A 27,986-nucleotide genomic window follows, 5' to 3' on the forward strand; every position below is an offset into this window, starting at 1 on the left:
ACCTGTTTCACTTCAAAATGTTTTGTTTGTCGTAATGTTTTTTTAAACTTGTCAATTGAATATTTAATTCAGTTAAGTTTTATATTTCATATTGTCAAATCACAACAAATTTCTAGGAATTTCAAAGATGCAGTCCAATTCAAGCCATTTAGAATTCAAATCTGTCATGATCACACTTGGCTGTGGTGTTTTGGTTGTGTTCTGAGTTCTAGGCGAGACTGAGCAGATATCCAGAAAGTCCGGGCAGAGTCTGGACTGCTCCTGCCAGCACACCTGCTACTCGTCTGCGTTCATTCAGAGCTGGCTTCTTGAAGATCTGCAGGAGCTCCAGTGTTAGAAAAAAGCTTTCTTTAACTGCACCTCTCTGTGTTCTCAGTGCAACCTTGCTTCTCCTGAGATCTTGGATATCTCCGCTGACTCCATCTCAGTGTCTGGACTGACAACCTGCAAACATACCATTTTCCTGCTTTTTGTGCATCCCTGCTCCCCCCGCCGCCATCTTGGACAAACTGCATCGCTCTGTTACCTTTTTAACCCTCTGTCTCTGAACCGTAGTTGGGAGCTGGTCTTTACATTCTGACTCGTTACTGGTAACTAGCAGTCTTAGGGTCCGGGCCAAAGTGTGGGGTGAAAGGAGGATGGAGTGAAGTCTTTTTGTGCAAACCACACATTTAATTCCTTTTGCTCAGCAAAAACAGCATACAACGCCAGGCCTAATCGACTCCTATCTGGACACTGGTGTGTAATAATGAAACACTTGTGCATTATCGTGAGCTAACTCTCCTACGTTTTTCACCATGACTGTTTACATCGACTCTCTCTCTCTGTTCTTTCCTGAACACGCACGCCACACACACAGAGACACCGTCTTAAAGGGACAGGGCTGGAAGGGGACAGCTCACTTAGCCCTCCTCTGCTGGACCTCTCCTGGAAACACAGTAAGTGCTCACTGAGCTAAACAGATTGTCATTATTGAATCCTCCTGGACCAATCTCACAATCCCCTCTCTTCATAGACTGGACTGGATTCTCTGTGGATTCAGCTTGCAACCCACTTCTATTAATAAACCGGTTTTCCTTCCATATGTCTGTGTCAGTCTGCTTTTGGGTTCCACCTTGTGTGTATCAGCTATTTCATAGCCCTGCCAAAATCATTGTAGTATAGTCATAATCTGCTCAACTCGATGTCATTAAATCAAAATTAGTCCAGTTCATGTCATACTATTTTTAAAAGAAATAGAAAATAAAAAAGTTGACTAACTAAGGAAACCAACAGATTGCATGGAAACATCAAACTCCTCCTCAATTCAGTCCCCCATCCTGCTGGAGGAAAAAACCTCCAGCAGAACATCTGCCTAGACCTAAAAGCTGTATTTACACACACACATAAATATACATTTTATTATATTTATTTTTCATTTTCAAATCACCAAGTATATTCTATTCCATGTGTGTGTGTATATATAAATACATACCTTAAGTAAAATGGCAAGTCCTTTTTAAAACAAAACCGCTGTTAAGTTTGCTGATGTTTGTGCATCAGAAGCCCCTATATTCAATGCAGTGATAGGCACCCCCCTGATAAATCCCCCCCCCCCTTTTGGACCCAGTATAATATACTCATAAGAGTACAGTCAGAGGATGATTATAGATGGATAATGCAACAATATGCATGTTTAGTTCATTTCTGATCCTAAATTGAGGGATGTTTGTTGGACTCGTTTGTCTCTGTGTGGACCTGTGATGGACTGGCAAGCCGTCCACGATGTACCCCTGGATAAACTGGTCTCTTTACCCAGTTGACAAAATGAGAAATGAAACATGGAAACATTTTTGTAGACCTTGTACTCCAAAGTTTTATTTATCACACAAACTAAGCTGGTATCTGATTCAAACAGTTCAAGAAGAAAAAACTGACTGGTAAAATAATTACAATTAATTTCAAAAGATCTGTGTGACAGTTGTGATACTAACATCCTATAGAAAATATATCTAACACTATAGACACCCCCACCACAAAAAATAAAGACAATAACGACAACAATAATGTTCATAACAATAAAAAAATAAAAAATACATTTTACAAAAGTAAAACTTGTCATGATCTCTGATGGACTACCTGTGTCATGAAAACCAAATGAATAAATTACGGCAAACTTTCTTGAACATCTTGGCTTTTTTAATGACGACGCCAATGCATCCATTCTGTTCCTACATGGATCAACATAATAAGGATGTGGTCTTGTGTATTCTTCACCTGCTGGTTACACCTCCTCACTGGAAGTGTTGGGAAACTGGTGGGAGGGAGCAGGTTCTTCAAAAACGTCATCCTCCATGCCTTCCTCTATAGGCTTCATTTTAGTTGATGACTTGGTGCCAGGTGATTTTTCTAGAAAAACATACATATAAAAATATATCAAGAAGAGGGTTGTGGTATGTAAACTACTCATATACTCAAAGTACAAAAACTGCATAATCCCGACTTAGTAATCAAGTTAATACATTTTACAAAGAAGACATAACTGATTTTACAAGGCCAGAATTTAGCTGGCAGAGGTTATTGTCCAATGTGCATTCATACAGAAAGAAGCCCACTGCACAATGATTGAACAGGTAGTGTGAAACTACAGAAAACCCTGAGTGTTTTTTTCCATCTGACAGATGAAGACACATTCTGCTGCGAAGAAACAGAACTGATCATTTGAAACAAAAGCATTCTGAAGAGCAACGCTGAAGGAAGAGGGTAATATTTTTGCATGAATGCTGTAGAGAGCTTATTGTTTGTTCTAGTTTCATGTCCCAGTAATGAATAAACCTGATATGTTTATCAGAATGACATGAATCATTTATTCCTTTCCTTTTCTTCTCAAGCCAAATAAGGGCTTAGCGGTAACTAATTTAATATAGAACATAGCAATTTCATCATTTACATGGCATCCTCTACTGTTATCCACTACTTGCGTGGCTGAAAGTCCCGATATGGTTGTGCATCCACTCTGTCTTGCAAACCCATCTACTTGCTGCAGCTTTTTGCTGCCACATGAGGTCTGTTTAAATGTGAACAATTTAGTCCAGTGCTCAGGTCTCTGCACTGGCTTCCTGTCGCTCAGAGAATAGACTTTAAAACAGCTCTGCTCGTGTACAAGTCTCTTCATGGTCTAGCGCCAAAGTACATCTCTGACATGTTAGAGCCATATGAACCAACTCGGACTCTAAGAACCTCAGGGAGGGGTCTCCTGGTGGTGTCCAGAGTCAGGACTAAACAAGGTGAGGCTGCGTTTCAGTTTTATGCTCCTAAAATCTGGAACAGTCTTCCAGAAGATGTGAGACAGGCCTCAACTCTGACAATGTTTAAATCCAGGCTGAAAACAGTTTATTTAGCTGTGCATATGACAACTTAAAATTTTCTATCTGCTCTCTTTGCTTTTAATTGAATTAATTAATGATTATTTTTATGTTTTATGGAATGATTTTATTTGCTTTCTTGTGATTTTATGTAGCTGTAAAGCACTTTGAATTGCCTTGTGTACGAATTGTGCTCGACAAATAAACTTGCCTTGCCTTGATCTTTTGTGTTTGTGCTAAATGCTGTCTTTAAGTTTTGCCTTGCCATGGAAGAGACAGAACTGGATCTAATGCCTATGTAACACACATCAGATAGCTATTCTGCCTAGTTCTGTGGGTAGTCAAATTTACAGCCTCATGAGAAACTTTGTCAGCCCCACTAAACCTGGAGACAAAAAGTTTTTTGAAGAACTGCTATAACTCCAAATGCATTTAAATTATACAACACAATGAATTCAGGTCCAGAGGGAGGAAGCCTGGTGAAACAATTAAGGCATATTATTGTGCTTGGAAAACTAGGTAAAGACTGTACCCATGGTTAAAAATGGTCTGAGATGATGTGTGGCAAACTTAATTGTGGGACTGGAGCTGTAGGTGTTGACGCAGCCAGACCTGAACAAAGCACTGAAACTGGCTTGGGGTCATTAAGACAGTCTGTGCACTCGCAAGTGAGACCACTACATGTCATGCATAAAATGTCCACAAAGCAGAGTCCTGGTAAGCACAGAAGTGCTTGCTACAGTTGTAGAAGTGAGCAGCAACCTTGCAAAGACTAATGCAGGGCATCCCTCATGTGGTCATATTCTTGTATGGTATCATGCAAACAAGAAGGATGATCAAGGACTTCTTCACTTGCCACAGTGCTGCAGCAACTTAAGGATGGTGGGCTTAGGCTGTAGAGAACCAACAATTCATTCATGAATGATGAAGGGGGGGTTTTGGGTCACAAAGTGGATGCAGCAAATAAATCCAGTCCATGAGAAGGTGCAGGCAATCTAAGAAGTACCCATATCTTTAAATGTGACAGAGCTTAAGGCATATCTCAGGCTGTTGAAGTACTCTTAATAAGTTTTTCCAGGTCTGTTAGCTGCTCTTGCTCCACTGCATAAACTGCTACAAAAAGACACTAAGTGACAGTAGAGAAAAGCTAAAAAATCTGCAATTGAAAGGTCAAAATATATTATGTAATCAGCAGATGTGCTTGTACATGCTGACTAAGTAAAATACCTTATCTTATTATGTGATGCATCAACATATGGAGTCATTGCATCGTGTCACATGGCATACTACATGAAATTGAACCAATAGAATTCACATCATAAGCATGCTGAGGAAAAAGAAAAAGTGAATGAATAAGGACTGGCAGTGTTGTTTACAATTTAGAATTGTGACAGAAAACAAGTGATTGTTGACACTTTTCAGAGTCTTGTCAAAAACAGCATCTCCAAAAATCTAAATTTAGCAGCAACCCTATAGCATACAATGAAGAAAAGTATCACCATGATGCAGACTCTTTGAGCTGTTTGCTCTTATCAGATAAACATATTGGAAGGGCCAGAAAAGAGAGTTCTCATGCTGGAGAACTCCGACCAACCAACCTCCTGACTCAGACCAAATTAAAGTATGAAGGAATAAGGACAGAATGCTCTAACCTGAGTCATTCATCACAAGTTGTATCAAAATGTTTTGAAGCTCTTAATGTTTTGTTCTCTGCTTATTTATGGCACTTTATTTTGTTTTGATAGACAAGTCATAAATTCAATGAGAAAAAAAAGGTTCACATTTTCACTGGCATAGTGTAGATATATAATGGCCAGGCAAAGTTTTTTGTAAACAGATGCCTGTAGATAACAGATCACAGCCTGATGCCTTACACAGTCTGAGTCAAATTTGAATAACAATAGTAAAACAAAGACAATATTTTACAGTTTTTTTTTAAAGGTAGGCCTACGTCCAGGCACTCTAAGAAGTCAGGTCTATGCACAGAAATGTCACTTTCTTTGTCTGATATTTCCTCCCCAGAATGTCGTGATGACTGCATGTCTCCAGCACATCTTGAAAGATAGATTCAGTTTTAGTGACTATTTTGCCGCATTTTGACTTCAAACTAAAAAAATCTTTAAAAAAAAAGCTATTAATAAATTAAACACTTCCTGTGAGCGCACACAGCTGTCAGAAAAGTTTGCTTAGTATCATTAAATAAAAGTCACAGCCAGAGAGGCCATTTCATATCAAAACTTCCCACTGATTGTTATCTTTATAGCTCCCCAAATAAGGAGATGCCTCCAAACTAAGGAGATATGCCAGACCTGGGCACATAGGGGATTGTATGTATGTGTGTGTGTGTCACCTAATAAAAGAGCAAGGGAGGCAACCACTCGTTGGAGAACTCTTGTGAATCTGCAGAGAGAAGGTTCGTGTGTTCTCCCCTTGTAAGTAAAATTCTGAGGCCTCTGAGGGATTTCTTGGTTTCATACCGTTGTCTGTTAGTTAATTTTTCTAATAACAGCTCTCACAGATGAGTTGTTTCTTCATTACATGCACGGTTGAGTAGAGCTATGGTGACAATTTGACTGGGTCCTTAATGCAATAAGCATGTCCTTTTTTCGCAGAATTTCATCTGAGCAAGCTCATCGAGAGCATGGCAGAGGAAGGCAATTCATTTTCATGCAATGTACTCTCTTGGCTCTTTTGTCCTGTGGACATTACATGAAAGCTGTGAGGTGTGAATCCAAACCTAACTTTTATTTTTGTTTGTTTTTTTGATTGGGCGGTGGGGTTTGGCAAAGTTTTAATGCACTGGATCATTGGGACCCTTGTCTCTTAAAAATAAGTGCAACCACTTATTTACCACATCAATAGTAAAAGTAGGTAGAAAACTGCTGTTGAATTTCAAGAGACTAATGACTTCCACAGTTGCAGTCCAATCCCAAACAATAAAAAGACAAGAAGAAATTTGAATGCGGTTCAGTTGAAGAGGGAAGTCTCGGAGCTGATTTATCAAAGTAGACCTGAATAACAGTACTCTTTTTATCTGAGCAAAAGAACACATCTTAAATATTTTATCTGAACACTTAATAAGGGTTTATACTTATAAATCTTGGGTTCTTACAAGAGACAAGATGCACATGAGATGTAAACTACAGGTTCCTGATGATCAGCGGAACTAATTTGCCAACAAGCTGGCTGCGCCTCTGTTTATATATCAGCACAGTTTCTTCACAAAACTGGACACTTTGCAAGGAAACACAGATCTGACCTTCTTTGCAAACACAGTCTTTAGTATCAGGTGCTGCAAACTTTTTTTACATTCTCAACTGATGAATACATTTTTAGCTAGTCCTTGATATCAAAGAGTTGTAACCTGGTTTGGTAAACAAATTAAATAATAGTATCTGTGTCAGTGTAAGTCCACGGCTTGGCAAAGTGATGTTTCGGTAACTGCTGCAACCAGGCATAACAGGAAAAAATGTTCTCTTTTTAAAAACCTATAACTGCCAGGTACATTTTAGACAACTGTCACTATTATGAATTACTCTGATATAAGATGTTAACAGGACCAAGCAGGTTATGAAAACACCATGTTAGAACAGGCAGAATATAGATTGGGAGGTTAAATCCTCCACAACTGATTTGAAGAAGTCATGATGGAAGTGGTTATAAAGTGAATTGAATAAATAATCAAGCCAGTAAGTTGTGGTTGGGGCACAGGAGTGGGGGTTAGAGTAAAAAAAAAGAAGTGGTCTTACAGCTTTTGCCAGGAAATTGCTCAGTCTGAGGGAGTAGTCACAGCTGGAGGCGGGACAGGAGGAAGAGTGTCAGAGAATAACTAACCTACCAAACAGATATACAGTGCATCTGATAAGTTTTCACAGGGCTCCACTTTTTCCACAACATCCAGTGTTACAGCCTCATTCCAAAATAGATTAAATTCATCTTTTACCTCAAACTTCTACACATAACACACAATACCACATAATGAAGTGAAACAAGTGTTTTGAAACTTTACTGGAAAAAACATTTACTTAAGTATTCACAGCATTTGTCATGGCCCTCAAAAGTGAGCTTATGTGCATCCCGTTTCCATTGATCATCCTTCAGAATCTTCTACAACCTGCAGTCCATCTGTGGTAACTTCAGCTGATCAATCAGAGCAATCGGGGTAGAAGGGCCTTAGTCAGGGAAGTGACCAAGAACCCGATGGTCACTCTGACAGAGCTCCAGCATTGCTCTGTGGAGAGAGGAGAACCTTCCAGAAGGACAACCATTTCTGCAGCACTCCACCAATCAGGCCTGTATGGCAGAGTGCCACTCCTCAGTAAAAGGCACATGACAGCCCATCTGTGCCAAAAGGCACCTGAAAGACTCTCAGACCATGAGAGATTAAATTATCTGGTCTGATGAAACAAAGATTGAACTCTTTGGTCTGAATGCCAAGCGTTATGTGTGGAGGAAACCAGGTATTGGTCATCATCTGCCTCATCCCACACCTACAGTGAAGCACGGTGGTGGCAGCATTGTGCTGTGGGATGCTTTTCAGCAGCAGGAACTGGGAGAGTACTCAGGGTTGTGGGAAAATTAATGCAGCAATGTATAGAGACAGCACAGGTGATAACCTGCTTCAGAACGCTCTGGACCTCGAACTGGGGCGAAGATTCATCTTCCAACGACCCAAAGCACACAGCCAAGATAACAAAGTGGCTTCAGGACAACTTTGTGAATGTCCTTGAGTGGCCCAGCCAGAGCCCAGATTTGAACCCAACAAAGTGTTGAGTGTAACTCTGTAAATACTTATGTAAATGTTTTAGTTTTAGTTTTTTATCCTTAAAAATTTGTAAAAGTTTCAAACAAACTTCTTTCACTTTGTCATTATGGGGTATTATGTGTAGAATATTGAGGTAAAAGGTGAATTTAATCTATTTGGGAATAAGGTTTTAACAGGATATTGTGAAATAAAGTGGAGCTGTGAATACTTTCCGGATGCATTGTATGAAGGAAATGATATGTATACACTAAGATGAACAAAATGTAGTTTCAGAAACTGAATTACAGTAGGGGTAATTCTGAGCAAACACGAGGATGACCTATTGGTGCTACATACTGCTACATATTAATATGAAGACCTGTTTAATTGTTTTATGCTGCTCACTCTGTCAGTAGCTCATTTAACGTATCTTTAAGAATAATACAAACTACAAACAAGTGGTGTGACCTAGCAACACAGCTTTCAGGGTGATTAGACAACAGTGAACCTGAATATTAGGAAAAAAAAAATCAAAGATTTGTGAATTTTTTGGGGGCTCTGATATTCTCCCTCACCAAAAAAATATGTTTGCTTGTTTGTTTGTTTTTGAAATGGTAGAACGTATGAGTCAGGATTTCCTCTTTTGACTGCCCTGAGATGGACTAGCGACCTGTTCGGGATATGCCCACTTCTTGACAAAAGCTCAGATGGGCTCTATGGTTGGGCCAGAGACCCTGAATAGTGAAACGTGCATCTAGAAGATGGACCTGTCCCTATCCACAGCCAGCGTGAGGAGATTCCTCTCCAGGATCAATGCTCGCAAGACTGCGAAACCTGACAATATGACTGTGTGCTTAAGGACTGTGCAGAGGAGCTCACAGATGTCCTCACAGAAATCTTCAACACCTACCTGAGCCAAGCTGTTGTTCCCACCTGTTTAAAGAGTACCACCATCATCCCTGTTCCAAAAAAGGCCATCCTGCTTCAACGACTACCGCCTTGTGGCTCTGACCCCCATCATCATGAAGCGCTTCGAGCGGTTAGTCATGCAGCACATAGAATCTGTCCTTCCACCTGGACCCCTACCAATTTTCAAATTGGGCCAACCGGTCCACTGATGATGCAATTTCCAACTCCCTCCACTCAGCTCTCACTCACCTGGACATGAAGGACTCATGTGAGGATGCTGTTCCTAGACTTTAGTTCAGCTTTCAACACAATCATCCCCCAGCAGCTGATACAGAAACTGGACTGTCTAGAACTGAACACCTCACATACAACTAGGAGGTATGTGCAACTGGTTGCTGGACTTCCTGACCAGAAGACCACAGGCAGTTCAGGTCGGCAGCAACGCATCCTGCACCATCACACTCAACACAGGGGCCCCCCAAGGATACTGATCCACCACTGCACACCAACCCACAATAACAACCTCATCATCATGTTTGCGAATGGCGTTCATCAACAACAACGATGAGTCAAAGTACAGGGACGAGGTGAGCCAACTGGCCATGTGGTGCAAAGACAACAATCTCTCTCTTAATGTGGAGAAGATGAAGGAGATTTTTGTCGACTTCTGGAGAGCCCCCACCCATCACTGACCATAAACGGTGCTGCGGTGGAGAGAGTGAGTAGCACCAAGTTCCTGAGTGTGCACCTCACTGAGGACCTCTTTTGGATCAGCAACACCGCATCACTGGCCAGGAAAGCTCAGGAGCTCAGCCTCTACTTAATCTGCAGACTGAAATCATGCACAACTTCAACTGTGGAACCATTGTGAACATCCCAGCCCCACACCTGGCCGCAAAGCATTCAGCATTGCGGGTGACTTCCCCCATTTCACCGATTCCACCCACCGCTTCTTCAACCTCTGCCTTCTGGGAGGAGAATGAGGAGCCTTCGGGGGGGGAGAACCAGCAGACTGAGAGACAGCTTCGTCCACCAGGCTGTCAGGATGCTGAACTCCCTCCCGGCACTGCCCTCCCCTTCCTTCTCGGCCCCCGGCCCCCATGCACAAACCAAATGTCACCAGCCACTTCACACACTCTTGCAAACTCGCAAACAGAATTGCATTGTTTACAGTCAATTGCTGTACACTAACTGTACGTAGCTAACTGTTTATACTGTTAATTATGTTTATAGTTCACTGTTTATACTATAAGTTCTGTTTATACTGCCATATGTGTCATATTTATACTGTTAATTTGGTTAGTACTGCTCCACTTGCCATATTTATACAGATTTGCCACTGCCTTTTCTCATATATATTTTACCTTGAATATATTTTAACTTGAATATATTTTTTATCTTCTATTTTCTATTTCATTTTCATGTTTATTGCTGTTTGCACCAGGGATAAGAGGGAAACGCTATTTAATTTCTCTGTATGTCCTGTACATATGGCAGCATTGATAATAAAGTTGACTTGACTTGACGGATGGATGAATGTTGGATGTTCATTTTAAATTTTTGCCAGCAACTTGTTTAAAGAAAGCTGAGACAAGTTTTCTGCCTCACTGCTTCCACTGTGCAGTTAGGCAGCTAGCTAATTCATGAAGCATGCAGGTAGAGCCTCTTCATGAATTCAATAAGCATGTCATTCATCAGCCAGTCAAAGTAAAACTGAAATAAACATATATTTCCAAAAGAAATGTGCAAAAAAATTATGGTGGGCAAGCACGCTAATGATGACAATTTATGCTAACATGAAAAACAGTAAGATTTTAACATTGTTGTGATAACATGAAACATGCTGATTTTCAACATAAATTCACAGAGGAAGAGAGAGAGAAGATAGGTTACAAGAGAATACTGGAGCCGAGAGCCCTTTGAATATCTGCGCGCTTGGTTTTCACTGGCGAGGGTGGAGTGACATTTTTAGCTCTCAACCAATAAGATGTCTGACTTGGTTTGGGCGTAACAGAATGGCTTCATTCCTAAATTCACTTTTTTTCAAAGAAAAATTAATCTCTCTTGTCCCAGCATCCCAACGCACATTCAAAGAGTACATTAATACAATACTTATAACCCAGGCATTAAACATAAGCATGATAAACAGCAACCATTTGACAGGATCCATATAAGAAAAGACCATTGATTATGGTGAGTTTAAGTCGTATCAGTTTAAAGTGGAGATCTATTACACACACATTTAATTTATTTAATGTTATTCCGTCGTTTGGACCTCTAGTTTATTGTAACACACACACATGTCATTTGTATCAATGCTGCAGTCACAGGATTATTCACAGGAGTATTTAAATGCAGAATGGTTCCAATTCAAAGTTTGGTACCACCGATCTGGAGATGGCACTGTAGCTCCACGGCACAACAGCCGAGACCTATGACAGAATAACTACTTTCCTGGGGTTTTACGTTTGACGTCGTGAAAAGTCTTAAATTGAAGCTAGAGCTTTCCATTTTCGTGTTTCACAGCTGATAGGTTATTATGATGCATACTTGTCACACATTCAGTAATCCGTCTGGAGTTGGCTCTGGAGACTTTTCTTATTTCCCAAAAAGTCTGTGTTTCGTCGGTGTGATAAGTGTCACGTTTTAATTCAAATTCTTTAGATAAGAATGGTAATGTCGTCTCTTGGTATGCATCCTTTTCCCCATTTTGGTACCAAAAGGTGAGTCTTTGTTTACTTAACAGATGTTAATCTGACTCCAGAATCTTCCAAAGGTGGAAGGTCCTTGGTTGGAATGTTTTATCACCTCCTTTTCTCATGATTGTAAATTAGGTGGTTTTGTTGTTTTTTATACCACTACTAACAGGTCAAAGGCAAAAGGGTCTCTGCCCTTTCCGGGCATCCCTGAGCACGCTACAAATATGAATGTTAAAATCCCCCAGAAGTATTATGTTTGGTGAGAGTGTGGAAAAGTGCATCAGGAAGGTTGCAAAGTTGATAATAAAATCCTTATTAGGCTTCGGGGGGTGATACGGGGTGGTAATAATAGTGGGAATAGTTCCAGAGAGCTGACATACAGCGGCCTCAAATGAGTGACAGAGAGGCGCTATCCTCCACTTCTCGCGGTAGATTATCGCGAGACCTCACCCTCAACCAGAATCACGAGGTTGAGCGATGAAAACAACCCCTGGAGGAGTAGCATCATTAAGTGAAATAAAATCTTTCGGCTGCTGACATGTTTCAAGTAAACAAAAAAAGTCTAACTTGTGGTCAGCGAGGATATCCTGCTCAAGATACCCCTTACTCATGAGCGGATGTTAAAAAGACAGTAGTCCTGCTGTGGTTGACAGCCGTGTAAGATCACTTAGCCAGGAGGGCCAGCACACTGATCAGCACAGCGGCCGGCAGTAGACTAAAAAGATTTGATGGAGTTGGATCCATCCCACCAGAGGTTCCAGCGAGAGCCGTGGTGAATGTATTTCTGACAGGGCAGGTGTAAAATGTTCGGGTGTAGGAGCAGAGCCGGAGGTGGTGGCAGGTGCAGGTGTAAGCGGAGCCTATGAAGTTCAGCGGCTGAGTACTGGAACAGTGCTGTCGTTGGGTCATGGACTAAAAACAGGACAGTCCAGGCTAGCACAAGCCACACATAACTAAAGCCAAAGCCATGGCAGCTGTGGAGGCAGCGGGTAGGCTCTTTTAGACACGGATGTCAGCTAACTCAGGAAATAAAAAGTCTGAATTAACGAATTCTCAACACATAGAAAACAACTGCAAATTCCACAGGCGAAAAAAAAAAAAATAATAATAATTTAAAAGCCTTAAGGTGCTTCAAGGAGAAGAAGCCAGTGAGCAGCGGCAGCTAAGAAGTGCCAGCGTTCACTCCTTCCAAAAGTAACCAATCGCTCATCATGGCATTAACATAATCTTCATGTGGCTTTCAAAATGCATTTCAGCCTGTGACTGGTGCTTTCTGAAACCATCTGCAAATTCTTTTTGATCACATGTTGACACTGAATAATGCGTGCATAAGTGGTCATGGGGGTACCAATTTAGAGTCTGATTTTCCTAATGGAGGATGAGCTGCATGCAACTCTTAGATTTGGATATAATAAAGCCAATATTTTTTATATTCTGTGGTGGAACAACTGACAAACTGTTAGAAAGTTGGAAGTGTAGCAGAGCAGGAGACGTAGGTGAAATCTCCTGAGATTGCTATGAATGTGTTGTGGTGTTTTGTTTGTTAACGTACCAACAACTCAGTTGATGAATTCACAGAAAGCACAGAAAGCCGCAGAGTAAAAAATACGTCCGGACTACCATACCATAGGTGAACCCGCTCTATAGATAATATAAATGGAGATTCAGATTCATATTTTACATTCCATTCCATGCACAGGGTAAAACGCAGCTCAGTTAAATAGGAATAAAAAGTAATAATTAAGATAAAAATGTCAATATAAATGCACATTGTCGTCTAGCAGCCACGCTTAAGACAATCTAGATTCTTTTCATGTGTTGTTCCACAATGGAGAAATGACCTACCCAGCACTACCAGGGGCACTAACAGGGGCGTCCCTGTCTATCTTCAAGAAACTCTTGAAGACCCAGCTCTTCAGAGAGCATCTCCTATCCTAGCACTTATCCTGTACTTCACTCTATCTCTACACTGTCACCCCATCACCTCTGACAGAGTCTGACTAGTGATTACCTTCTATGTTGCTTATTGTTAGCTTTGATGTTAGCTGTAATGTTATATCCTCATTTGTAAGTCGCTTTGGATAAAAGCGTCTGCTAAATGCATAAACATAAACATAAAAATATTAGTGAGAGAGACAAATATTATCATAATTGATATCAACATCTCCCAACAAAGGCTCAGATTTCCTTCAGTTTTATCCTTACACTGAAGAAGTGTTTAGAATACACTGTAAGACCTAACAGTAAAAGTGTGTTAAAATGATTAAGTTGTGTTAAGTCAGAAAATTAAAAAAGTTCATTCACAGCAAATTTTTTTAATCATCTTAACGGATTTTCAATTTTAAGTGCACAGTACTCAAAAACTTTAATTCAGTTTTGTCAATGAACTCAAATTGTTTGACTCATCGTCTGTGACGTCACTTCTAACGAGTGGATTGTTCCAGATCCCGCTTGAGACGACTCGATGTGGCAGTAGCTTTGCAGCAAGAGTATATTCAGAGATAATTTTACAAAAAGGCATCTTTCTTGTGGGAACCTCGCTTCCGGACTGCTACCAGGGAAGACTTCTGTCGTTAATTCCGTCATTACTTTCAGCTGTTTTTCAACCCGCTGATATAAATTTTACTTTCTCTTTTTCCTTTTTGAGTGCTCCTCTCTGGTAAGTCTTGCTGGTCTTACTGGAAACACCATTAGTGAACAGCTTTTTCGAGTGTTTTTCCCTTCACAGCATAACAAGGAAATAGTAATGATGTTTTTGTCATTTTGTTTAGTATTTAAAGAGTAGAGGGATTTGTTTCTCTGTAAAACTCATGTAAATCTTCTCTCTTTTAGCCTGATGCAAAAGAAGCTGGGTGTTGCATGACGTCTGCAAGCTGGTATGTAGATGCTTTGGACATTCATTACCAACTTACTAAAAGTACTCAGTTTTCCAATGGTTTAACGTTACTTGTCAGGCTGCCCTTCGTCATATCATTGAATACGATCTCCCTTCATCTCAGCACTATAAAGTGTTGATGAACATGATCAAGGCATGTTTTAGTAGCTCTGTAGGTTCATAGTTCAAAAAAAGAACTCCCCTGATGTTATGAAATTCACTGGAAAGATGTTTGGTTTTTTTTTAGTGTAGCAAAAGGAGATAATATAAATTTACATCCAGTTGACAATTTGATAGTAAAACATAAAGGCAAGAAATCTGCTTAAAAATCTTTTTTATTTTATAGAAATGTTGCACTGTCTGTGGTCATTTGATGCTGTAGCTTGTGGTGCAGTCAGTTTGTATTGTGCTACGCTAAGAGGTGTTTCTCCTCTCTCTCCTATCTTCAGCTTGTGGAGTCCCCTGAACTGGACATTGATGATGTACCGGTTGGCCTTGCTTTGATCCGTGCCAGTTCAACTGATGCCACATTCTTCTGCCCAAACAGAGTTGCAGTTCTCATTGAGGGTAATCTCGTGATTGACGTGGATACATTGGCTGACGCCTATGTGATTATTCTTGGACTGATTTATGCGCTGCATTTACATTACCCAAAAGCTGTGGCCAATACTTTCGACTTTATTCAGAAAGTGTTGATGGGCCTGGAAGATGGAAAGTTGGGGCCCAGAGTGTTGAGCCTTAATTTGGCTCTTGCAAAGAACATTGATGCACAACAATTCATAGGTATAGGCAATTGAAACATCTTAGTGATTTGATGTGATTGTTCACCTTCATGTTGTATGTTTGACAGTTGGACAGCATGGATAGGTTATTGAAAACATAATGTCGTGCATTTGTTGGTGTATGTGGTCTACTGAAGGGTTTAAAATGGTTTGAATAGATTTTTTAAAAAAATTGACAATGTCCTTTTCGTTTGTTTTCCTCAAGGTCTTTTATTTCTAAGGTCTCTAATTTTGATAGGAAAAAAGTGTTTACACATGAAAACATTTTGCTTTGCAACAGAAATATCTGATGTGACTTTATGCTTAAAATAATAATTTAAAGAAAATAATTGTTATGCAAATAATTCTGCCAAGGGGAAGGCCTGCAGAAATAAGTTGTCTTACTGTTCCACTGGCCTAAAATGACCTAAAAAAAATTTATCTGAGTGCACTGTTCTTGAAAAAATCCTGGGAAATTATTTCCTTACGTTAAAATCCTGATTTTGTCGATTTCAAGATGTGATAGTTCACTATTTCAGGTATTCAGCACATGGAAGTGTAGAATTTTAGAAAACAATTTGTTGTTGTAGTATGTTTACTCAATAAAAACTGAGTTGCATCTAACCTTGTTAATGTGTTTTTGACTGTATGTATACTACATAGAGATTTTTATCTTATTTTGAGTTAAACTGAGTTGTACTGGAGTTGGTATAGAGCTTATTTAAGTAAACATAAGTCAAATCTCAGTTTTACGATAATAAGAACATTCAAGTTAACTACACTTGTATTTATTTTTACTGTGAAAACAAAATAACTAGTAGAACATACTTATCAGATAAGTCTTGTTAAACTTACCAAAGTAAGTTAGTGTCATTTAAGATTACAAGTAAAGCATAATAAATCAGGACTGCTTTTTTAACTCAAAATATTTAGTTAACATTGATTAAGTAAATGTATGTAATCAGTTTCAACAATTTTTTTTGAGTTAACTGAACTTATCAGGGTTTACAGTGTAGAATAGAATAGAAAAATACTTTATTCATCCCCCAGTGGGGGAAAGTCGAGTATCAAAATGATAGATATTTACAATGATTGCATACTGGACAACAATAATAATAATAAATGACGAAATAAATTAATTTGAGAAGAGCATGTCAGCAGTCACTATTAAAAAGCCTTATGGCTGTGGGGAAAAAAGGACCTCCTGAACCTCTCAGTCCTGCAGTGCAGTGAGATGAGCCTCTAACTGCAGCTGCTCCTCTGTCCTGCCAGGATGTGGAGAGGATGTCTATTATTATCCAAAACAGAATACAGTTTCCTCCTCATCCGTTGCTCCACCACAGCACTGAGAGGGTCTAGTCTTCTGCCTACAACAGAACAGGCCTTTTTCACCAGTTTGTCCAGTTTTTGTCTGTAGTGCAACTCCCCCAGCAGACAACAGCAAAGAACAGTGCACACTCTCTTTATTTTCCCTCACGTGTGGTGTCCCTGGGATCCCCCTGCCCTTTGGATGCAGTCTTTCACAGTAGGTCTCAACATTGATTGGTCCCCTTTATTTTCCCCCTCAGTGAGTAATATTTTGAACATTAGTTTTTTAAAACTAAGAACTTGTAAAAATAAAGTATTTTTGTATTAATCAAACTGCTGTCTCTGCCTACTTGCATAACGGTCCACAGTGCCTTCCTCCAGTTGGGTTAGTCCACTTAAAAAATAAATTCCCTGGGTGAAATTCCCAGGGTGGCGTTGTTTGGCAACAATTACATTTATCAATACCGCCTTAAAAGGCAGACCCCCACACCTCCTGCTGCCACAGAAGCAGTATAGAGGAAGCCGCTGTCGGGGTGAAGGGAGCAGCAGCAGAGGTGGAAAAAGCCACACTATCAAACCTGTTGAAAGATTGGTTAAAAGTATTGGCTCTGTCCACATCACCTTCCACAGACTGAGAGTTCTTCAGTCTGTATCCAATGATGGTCCTCATGCTCCTCCACACCTCCTTGGTGTTATTGTTCTGCTGCAGTCTCTCTACCTTTTTCTTGCACTGGACGTAGTGTCTTTTTAAGCTCCCGTTGTACATTCCTCCGCCTTTCTCTATCCCCACCCTCCAGAGGTGGAGGTGTGGTTGGGTTCAGGAGGCCTGGTGGTGGAAACTGCCGCAGAGGTGGATGTGCAGCTGGGCTCAGGATGCCTAGTGGTGGAAGCTGCCGTTGTACATTCCTCCGCCTTTCTCTATCCCCATTCTGGAACGCCATCTTTTTCTGGTTCAGGAGGTCTTTGATGTCACTGGGTCTGTATCCTAGCTACGGCATCATGGATGACGTCACACGCCATTGTCAGTGCTGCCCTCGGTGGAATGTAAACAACGATGACGACTGTATATGGGAACCCTCCGGGCTCATAGAATGCACTGAAACCAACTGACAGCAGTTCAATGTCTGGACAACATATACTCAACTTAACGGTCACATTGCGGGGGTTAATCCATCTCTGATTTAAAAACAGGATAATACTCCGGCCTTTCCGCTTACCGCTCGTACTCCGGTCACGATCCACTCGTATGGCTGTGAAGCCGGGTATGTCCACACATGAGTCTGGTGTGTTGTCATTCAGCCAGGACTCAGACAGACAGACCAAACTGCTCTCCTTATACAGCCGTTGGTTCCACACAAGCACCTCTAACTCATCACACTTGTTAGGTAGCGAGTTAGCATTTCCCATAATCACTGAGGGCAGAAAAGGCTTGTACCTCCATCTCCTGTTGTCCCTCTTTGCCTTTTGTTTTGCTCCAGCTCTGCATCTACGGTACAGCTTTTTTAGGTCAGAATTGGATGTTTAATTCCGCGTCCAGTCCTTGACAGTGCCAACAGTTCTTCTCTTGTGTACACTGCTCTAGTACCGGTAGTAGTGCACATTGTCAAAAAATAAATAAAAATAAAATTAATTGTAAGTGAAAAAGCAATTCACTAAATTTCACAAAAAAAGTTTAGATAAAAGCTAAAAATCACATAATTATATAAACGACAAACAAAATTGAGAGCTACACGGACTTATGCCGATAAGGCCGGCACAAAGCAACCGAGCAACTGATGACGCTTAGGTGGATGTTCACCATTTTCAGATATGCAATTAGTTTCCAGCAGTACAATGCTTATGGATAAGCAGAGTGACAATGGCACCTGAATTTAGCAGCTGGATTTCAATTTAGCTGTGAAACAAATCTGGGGGACTTTTGCTAAAAAAAAAAAAAGTGTATTAGACATTTTTCATGAGACATTTTCAAATGAAAGAATTAATAAATTTGGTTAAAGTGGATAAAAGTGGATAAATTAGGCTGCTGTTATTGTCATAGGGAGGTTACATAGGTTACATAATTCAACAGCTGCCCTAACCAGAAACTAGAGCACTTACTTTTCCTACAGCTATAACAAATGCTGCGGTTGACATCCACAAGAGAAAAATTGAGAGCTTTTCTTCAGGTATTACTTTCATCTCTGGACATATCTGGAATGTTTTAGATCAGCTAGGAAGATGAAGATCAGCCACATGGGTTTATTTGCTGGTTTGGGCCGAAAAAGCTTGTGAGTTTACCTAATTTTAATTTTTGCCCACTCACATATCATTTACTATATTAATTTTTCTTTGAAACAACCTCAATTAAGCATCTAAGTTTATTTTAACTTAAGTTTGTGTATGTATACATGTTTTCTTTTGTTTTTTTTTAATGTTTCAATTTTCTTATTCACATCTTTTAAGTGTGCAACAAAAACTGCTATGGAAACCTGCTAGTGAATGTGTCAGTAGTTTCACAAATTCTAGGCATTCTTATCAAATCAAGGCTGGCTACGCTGATAGTTTCTCAGAAAGCAGTTGAGGTGGCTCTAAAAGATTGTGGAACCTGAATCAGTTGTTTCCAAAGCAAAATAAGGAAGAGCAGAAGTGAGCTGAAAATTTGAATATAAATACACAAAGTTCTTTTCACTAATAGACAGTCAACTCCCCCAGCAGGGGGTCCGTTTCACAAAGCAGGTTCATCAAACTCTGAGTTTCCGGTTCCAGAAACACTGATTTGAGTTAGTTTAGTCAACTCTGAGTAGTTTCACCTTGAGTTAAGCGCGTGCACCACAACTATAAAAAGCCAGCATCAATGGAGCCCTGATTCGACGAGTCACCATGGCAACGGGGAAGAGGAGGGTGACCTTTCTCACCAACCTCAAATTGGAAATCTTAATGCGCTCATACGGTGAGTTTCAACATGTTTTCAGAAAGAAGTGCAACACGCTGCAGCTGCAACAGAGAGGGAGACGGCATGGGAGAACGTTGCTGCTCGGGTCAGTGCGTGAGTTTAAATGCAGTCCTTTGCATCACAATAATGTTACAGGGCAAAACTGTTTGAATTGTAGACTGTTCATTAATTTAATTTCGGTGCAATCCCGCGGGGGAGAAGCGCACTGGGCAGCAGTTTAAGATGAAATATAAAAACATTGTTCAAACAGCTCAGACCTCGGCATGGAGGCACCTCATTTTGATCATGTTTTACACTGTAAAGTTAATATTAAGAGACTGTTTGACTGTGCAGCTGTTTTATCCCAACATAATGCTGCTTTCACACACATAAATGTATTCATTTATATCATGTTCTGTTAAATAATTAAGCCTATTTAAACTAACTCAGACTTCTACTCAGCCAACAGAAAGAAGGCAGATGCTCGTAAAACGGGTGGTGGCCCAGCACCACCACCTCTAACGGAACTGGCCCTAAACCAGAATATTGGAAGGCCAGAGGCTGAGGGAATCCCTGGAGGGAGCTCATCCTCTGAGTCCACCCCCCAAGACACAAGTGGCTTTATTCAATGTAACAGGCCCATAGATATCTTTTTAGGCCTATTCATACAAATATTTGTTTGTCTTTTAAGTTTTTTTTTTCTTTTGTTCCAACAGATTCTGATGGTACCCCTCAAAAAGATAATTGTCTGGAAAAGCTAAAACATCTATCTGCGGTCTGAAAACCATCTCCCGATGAATATTTAATTCTCTGCGCAGTAATGCTGCACCTTCATCCACGGGATCGTTGTCTAAAGGACATGCCATGTTGGTGAAAAAAGTCGCCTCCTACTGTGTCTAATGGACTTGCAGAACTTCTAGAACAACTAAGCTACGCCAAAACTCGCCTGCTGACTGAACGAATGAGGAAAACAAATGGAGAGTGTGGCTGAAAGAGGGTGGAGACAGAGAGAAACTCGAGGTTTAATGAGACCTCTGTTCAATAGAGAACACAACAAAGTCATGTCAAAAGAACACTGAAGCCTTCAAAAATCAATAGCTTTTCAAAACCATTTCTCTGGAGGAGAACAAGACAAAGACATACGACCATTTCAGTGTCAGATTGAAAAAAGCTCTGTACTGATTAATCCATATTAGAGATTTGTTGCAGCAACAGATGGGTGTGTTCTGAAATGGCAATGCACTCACAACAGAAAAATGGTGATGGATCAAATAAACCTGCATCAAATAAACCCCTACAGACCAAGGAAAAGTAGCCCTCCAACCTTCAGGGACATGCCTCACACTCTGGTCTGTATCATGTGAAGAGCTAATAGTGCAGCAGGGCAATGCACCCAAACACATGTTAAAGCTTTTCAAGAACTACCAAAGACAGTCCCCAAACAAAACATATTGTCTATGGAGGCACCTGCGAATTGAGATGACCTGGCAAATATTCCTGACTTTACAAGCAGCTCTTTAAAATTTAACAGGATTCTATGGAGTGAACTGTCTTTTTGAGAGTTAATGTGACTTACGAAGTGATGATCCAGCAGATCCTCCTCGAAGGATCTGGTTAAGGACATCATCCGTGTCGCTGGTGCTCGCCATGCTGTTTCTCATCTGCATCATAGATAACTGAGAGCACAGGCTGGGCTGACGATCCATCTTCTTTACAGCCTATGACACATTCACCACCGATATCCAAACAATTAATACTGTGTTGCTGTGCTGTTACTGTTGAAGTATTAGGGTACATTTCCAATACTTGCTGTGTTTGTGCTACAAACATGAAACATGAAAATGTAACCATGAAGTTGGACTCACCTTATCGCTGAGCGTGGGGTCATTCAGAGAGTACAGTTTGTTGGTTATGTCTTTCCCAATGAGGTACCTGAACACCTCATTCAGGAAAGTGTCTGATTCCAGAAAGTAAGTGAGCCTCTCTCGAGACCAACACAGGAATTTACAGTTCTCCTCTGCCACAATGGTCACCTGTAAGTCAAACACAACTTTTATTTTAAAGGCGACAAGGCAGAGAGATTCCCCAACATTGGAATTAACAAAATACTGATAATGTATAGCTATAACTTAAACATGGGCAGATGAAAACTGCAATCAGTGAGGTAAAAGTAAAGGAGGAGGGATTGCTGTGCTTGTTAACAACATATGTGTAATCCTGGACATATCACTGAGGAGCGTCGCTGCACCCTTGATGTTGAACTGTCAGGTATGAGTTTCTATCCACAGTGTCGTATATATGTGTGTGTGTATTTCTTGATATGTATTTGATATTTTTATAACTATTTGCTTTTTTGTTTTGTCGTTGTGTTTTTTTTCCTTTAAGTTTTTACCTGAAACTTCTCTCCTCTGTGCATCTCAGTGGACCTGAACTCTGGAGAGTCAATGAATGCATTGGTATAGATGTTGTGGAGAAAATGACCTCGGTATGATACTTTCATTCTGTCAGACATAAAGTAAAAGTCAAGATTATGACAATTTTTTTCTCTGCTTTTTTTATTTGAATGTTTCTTGTGTTGAAAACATGGCAGGGATTAGTTACTGTGTATTGTTTACTGGTTAAACAATGGGAGAAAGTTGTAGTTGCATAACTCAAGAATTATGAAGCTTTTACAAATTCCCCTTTAAAATGATCTCAAAAGTTCAAACGTCTCTCACAATTCTCACTAAGGTGTCATGCTTAAAGTTTAGGCACCACCATATGGTGATTGTTTGACACTTAACAGAAGCCAGACAACAGCCTGTCAAACAAACAGCACATACTTTCCTTTGAGCAGAATGCTGAGGCGTTCATCCACAGAGGTCTTGTCCTCTGCAGCATAGGCCTGGCCTTTCTTCAGTGTCTGGATGGTGCAGAACTGTCCTGTGAGCCTTTGAAACAATGCCTCCTGCACACGAAGAGGCTCAAACATTCGTTTGTAGACCGACCGCAGCTCCCTGTCAATCTTAATCTAACAGAGCACAACCACAGCCTTAGTTCAATTTTCTGACAACTGAAAAAGAAGAGCAAACTCACGTCTATCTGATAATACACTGAAGGAAAAAGTGAAGTAACAAAGGTGGGAATGAGAACAGGTCTCCTGCCTTCTTATACAGTCCTGGGCTAAATCTTTTCATTTCATAGAAATTAAATAGACAGCCTTCATTTATATAGTATCCCCCAAGATTTGATAAACTGAGGATGAAAAGCTGCTCTACACTAGACAGTTGTAGCAAATCTTTACAATGAGGCCCAGTATAGATATACAGTTGCCACATTGCCTGCAGCACACTTATTTTGCCTGTATATAACCTTGCAGATAGAGTGAATGATGGTACGCTGATCCAAAACTCACCGGCCTACGCTTGTAGAGTAGGTAGAACAAATGCATGAAATTGACCACCAGAAAGACCACGTTCCACACCATCACATCCAGGTTGCATCTATACAGAGTTGCCCATGCTATGAATAGACTGCAACCTATTAGAAACAAAGATTGAGAGCCAGATAAATGAAGGTTTAGCCACTGAATCTTACCAAAAGAGTCAAAGTCTAAATTCACATTTTATATGCATGTGTTCTTTCAGATATTATGTGTAGCTAATGTGGCTGTCGTTTCCTATTTTCATGTATTGTCACATGAGTTGTGTTTGAGACAAGACAATATCAATTTAATACAAAACTATGAATAAATATGAACAAATGTGAACAAAATATATTATGTTACACAAACACAGTGTACAAAGTGGAAACACTATGGTCTGGCATGATTTAATTTTTCAGCAGTGCCTAGTTTTTCTTTTTTTGGGACTGCTACCACATCAAGATTTAATTTAAAAAGAATAGGTAGTAAAACTTTATACTGCTGCTGCATATGTATAAACACACTTAATCCAGATTAAAACTCATGAAGATATCCTTCTGAGATATGGTAAAATATTGGACAGAAAAATGATTTTGCACAACATAATGTTTCATTAAATTGATGTTTGTGCAAAGATTCAATTAAATTAAACTCAATTGTATTTATATAGTGCCAAATTACAACAAATATCATCTTAAGGCACTTCAAAGATATAATCTAGGTCATGACAATTACAATCCAATTCATTGTTATCCAATCATAATCCGATCAAATCCATTTCACTGAATTCAAAATTAGTCCAATTAATTCATACAAAGCCAATTCAAAAATAATATCCTAGCTAAGGAAACCAACAGATTGCACTGAAACTTGTCTTCAGTCCAATCTCCCGTCCTGAGCGTGCCTGAGGCGACTGTGGAAAGGAACGACTCCCTTTTAACAGGAAGAAACCTCTGGCAGAACCAGACTCAGGAAGGGTGGCCATCCGCCTCGACCAGCTGGGGTTTGAGAAGACAGAAAAGAGGGAAAAGAGGGGGGAAAAACACCATAACACCATTCAAAGGATACCTGTTGGAACAGGGAAACGCAGTTAATGACTGTGTTAATAAGGTCGGAGATTTCCAGATTATCACACAATGCTTGTTCTATATTTATCCATGGTTCATCTAGTGGGCTAGGTTTAAACCATTTTGATATGGATTGTAACCTACTGGCTAAGAAATAGTTCTGAAAATGAAGTAAATCTAATCCACCACTGTCCTTGGTCTTCTGTTTTAAACTAATACGTGAAATTTGGAGATGCATGAATCTAGTGACTAAGTAGCAGACGGTTTTATGGGAATCATTGAAACAAGTAGTTAACTTTTGGTAGTATCATCATTTTAATGGTTGCAACTCTCCCCAACTCTCCTCCTCTAATGGTTGCAAAGTGATATGGGTAATGACTTCCAACGAGTGAGATTGTCCTCTATTGTCTTTAATAGTTGCACATAATTTAGCTTTGTTAGCTCTGAGAGCCTGGAGGAAATGTTTATGCCTAAATATCTAATATTTCCTGACTCTAAAGTGATTGCCGTCATGTTTGTCATGTTTTTATCTTTATCTTAAAATATGAAAAGAATATGTTTTGTTAATCATAAGAGCTTGAATAAGGGCAACCTCTTGGATCTTGAAGATGTTTCACCTCTCATCTGAAAGATTTCCTCAGTTTAAAACTAGATGGTGGGGAGTATCACCTTATAAACAGAGAAGGTTGTTACAGTCACGTGTTCCTAAACTTTCCTGACCAATATGCATGTTGTTTGAGTCATTATCATCTATGAATTGTCTACCTGCCTGAAGGGGTGACTTTTGGTCACAGGATCCAAGGTGTGAATGATTGTGCCTGGGGAGAAGAGACAATTTTGTATGATAGATGCTGGGAGGGTGATACCTGAGACCACCTCCTGTGTTCAAAGATGTTTTTTCCAGTTAAACATAAATGGTTTCCTTGAGTCCTCCCAAACACAAACTGAGTGGTGTTGTGTATGCAGTGCAGTGCAGCGAGGAGTGTGCGGAGCTCTATTTAGCAGAGACCAAACAACAGCTCCAAAAGCTTATGGCACAACATAGGAGAGCCAGCTCCTCAGGTGCAACTGAAGAAGCCATTCAGACGAGAGGTGAAAAGTCTTCAAGATTCAAGAGGAAGTCCAGTTGCCTTTATTCACGCTCTTATGGTTACCATGACCTGGATGACTGAGAATCTTCATCAACAATTTGTTTTGTTTGTTTATTTTTCTCAATCTACATAGAATATTCCACAATGAAAGGTAACATCTGATGTCTATGTTTTCTGTGAAAAAAAGGAAATGGAAATTCTGTAATAAAAAGACCTTCATTTGAGCACAGGTGTAAGCAATCACTAGGCCCTTTACAAAGGAGCTCTGGAGCTCATCGTGACCTAGTCATTTTTGTTACCAGTCTGGCCAGGGCTCTTAATCTCTGATTTCTATATTTGGCCTGGCAACCAGATCTAGAAAAACCATTGATGGTTAAAAACTTGAATAATGGAAGCTACTATGCTTCGGCAACTTCAAATGATGCAGACATTTTCAACCATCTATCCCAGATCTGTGACTTAACAAAATCTTGTCCTGCAGGCCTTCAAGCTTTTTTTGAATATGCACCATGAATTCTACGTGGGCTTTCCCTAATTTTGAAAATGAATTTAATAAGCCACAAGATGACATTAGACAAGTTGCAGAAGTAACCTAAAGGACCACTGACTGAAGTAGAATGCACCACATCTCAATTGTGAGTGTCTTAACTGATGATGGAAATAATTATGTAAGTGGGATATTTTCATTCCTACTAATAAATATTCCAATAACACACATTTGCTTTCTCGTCATACATTTTTTGTCAATTAAGAATTTAACTGACATAAGGCCAATGGTAGTCTGCCCTTTGACAAAAAAAATCAAAGAAGTTCTCTTTCGAATCTAAAGAAATATGGTGAACAAAGTAAACATTTATTAACTAAAAAGAAAAATCATTTTTGAGGTACAATAATGCTCTCAAAATAATGGAACAGATGAATGGCACACCTCAAATCATAATGCCTTCAACCACAGCAGTTGACATGACTAAGTCCCACATAGCTTTTGATAACAGAATCATTAGGCTGTTTGGAAGTTGCCTTGCACGATTAAGTGTTGTAGTTCTTTTAAGTTAATTTTCCTTATTTCTGTTTGTTCCATTTAGTCTGCAAGACCCTCTAAGACTATTATCGCTTTTGCCAAAGGACAGTATGAATAAATTAACTTACAACCACATTTCCCATAATTCATGGCACTTCCTGTCTCTACTCTCCTTCCAAGTAGAAGATAAACAAGTTGGAAGTGCTTTTTCCATCCCCCATTCAATCCTGTCTGTATCTCATACTTTCACAGCCTTTTAAGGGCTAAGCTCTGGTCATGAGATCTATTTTTGTGCAGATCAATTTCTAAAGAACTTTCATATGTTCATTGAGGTAAATGAAATTCTCCACAAGCTTGTGCTAATGATTTACCAGTGCTGTAAGGCAAAGAACACTTTTGATTGGAGTAAAGAAAAGAAAAAAAGCCTAAGACTTTAGAAACTCTTGCTCTCCAAAATATTTCCTTCTACAGTATTATCTGAGGAATGCTTCCCCAGGGGAGGGTAGAGTGGTGGGGGATGTCCGCTTTAGACTGACCTGTCATTAGAAGGAGGCGAAGAAGGATCATGTGCAGTACAAGAGTGGTGGGGATGACCAAGCCGAGCAGCAGGGACAAGTTCCCAAGATGGAAGAGCAAGTGGTGGGTCTGTTGCCACTCCTGACAGAAGGTGGCATTTGGTTCCACTCCTGGCACCCCTGAAGTAGGTGAGGGGAATGTGTGCAATGTGGTAAAGATGGTTGGGGGTAGCTCAGACATAGAGGACATCCTGTTTCTAGGCTCACCTAAAAGTCCAGGGTAAAGTTGCAGAAAAAATGAGGACAGGATTATCATTTGTGCAAAGCTTACAAAGTGTATGCCATATTTCTGTTTAAAACATTTTCAAATGACTCTTTCAAAATTCATTATACTTTGAAAGATTGACAGAGTTTAAAATATCCTCATTTTAATTTTAACTGAGTTAATATGGGCTCTTGTGTAGGTATTACTGCTAACAGCTGTGCACGTGACCCCTCTAAAATACCCTTGAGGAAATGAAAGAGATACAATGTCTGCCAGGAACTGCCAAAATCCCCCACCGTCAAATTACACAAGGATAAGGATAATGTTGTGAATTTCCATAATTATTCTATTCCTGGAGAGTGCAAAGTGCAGTAGTGTCACAGAATTCTAGCAAATACCAGCAGAGTGAATTTCAGAAAACCTAAGAGAACAAAGAAGCTGAGTTTTCTACTTCTATGTTGTTTGTATTTTATAAAAAAAAAAAAAAAAACTCATTTTATACAGTTTTTGTACAATACAGTATTTTTCATAAATTTTACTTTAGATTCAGATGCAAAGTTTAGGTTGCAATAAGTTATACAACCTTTATAACATTACATTTCATTCCAGGCATGCACAAAAACCCTGTGTAATAAAATATGACTGTTACTCACATGTTCTCAGAATGATATTACATTTTTTAATACTAGAGGGCATAAGAGACTCCTACAGTTGCAATAGCCCTCTGTGTTCTCCGCGCCATGCTTTTCTGCTCAGCAATGTAAGGGCTCATATATGAAAATAGATTTGGAGGCAATCATGCACTTAGTGAAGAATTTGTCAGAGCTCTAACTTTCTGACTGCATTTTAAAGTACCAAGAGGAAAACGCAATATCTTACCAATGGAGCAACAGCCGGTGAAAGTCCGAACAACAAAGAAGGAGGCCTGTTTTCTGTGAACAACTCAAAGTGTTTCTGCTATCTGCAGGCTAGACTCTCGATGGGGGTCTGCACAATGTGTGTCGCACATTCCACACAGCTTACAGGGAGTGACAAAAATGGGCCAGCAGGCGAGAGCAGAGTCTAAAACCTCC

The 27,986-nt window shown here is 39.9% G+C and overlaps 1 protein-coding gene across 3 annotated transcripts; it reads right to left on the reverse strand.

Moving 5' to 3' along the window:
• Positions 1-1,786: 1,786 nt before the first annotated feature.
• Positions 1,787-27,948, reverse strand: popdc1 (popeye domain cAMP effector 1). Of its 3 annotated transcripts, XM_072394935.1 has the most exons (8): positions 27,793-27,948; positions 26,670-26,915; positions 22,946-23,070; positions 22,374-22,561; positions 21,944-22,052; positions 21,417-21,584; positions 21,128-21,269; positions 1,787-2,388 (listed from the first exon to the last, which is right to left on the reverse strand). In XM_072394935.1, the coding sequence occupies exons 2-8, from the start codon at positions 26,896-26,898 to the stop codon at positions 2,264-2,266; spliced, it is 1,086 nt and encodes a 361-aa protein (XP_072251036.1). In that variant the 5' UTR covers positions 26,899-26,915; positions 27,793-27,948; the 3' UTR covers positions 1,787-2,263. The 3 variants fall into 3 exon arrangements, with proteins under 3 accessions (XP_072251036.1, XP_072251035.1, XP_072251037.1); XM_072394934.1 differs by lacking the exon at positions 27,793-27,948 and having other exon boundaries at positions 26,670-26,983; XM_072394936.1 differs by lacking the exons at positions 1,787-2,388; positions 27,793-27,948 and adding an exon at positions 7,094-7,136 and having other exon boundaries at positions 26,670-27,141.
• Positions 27,949-27,986: the final 38 nt, after the last annotated feature.

The sequence above is a fragment of the Leuresthes tenuis genome, unplaced genomic scaffold (assembly GCF_036924035.1).
Source record: "Leuresthes tenuis unplaced genomic scaffold, fLeuTen1.0.hap1 SCAF_10, whole genome shotgun sequence".
NCBI lineage: Eukaryota > Metazoa > Chordata > Actinopteri > Atheriniformes > Atherinopsidae > Leuresthes > Leuresthes tenuis.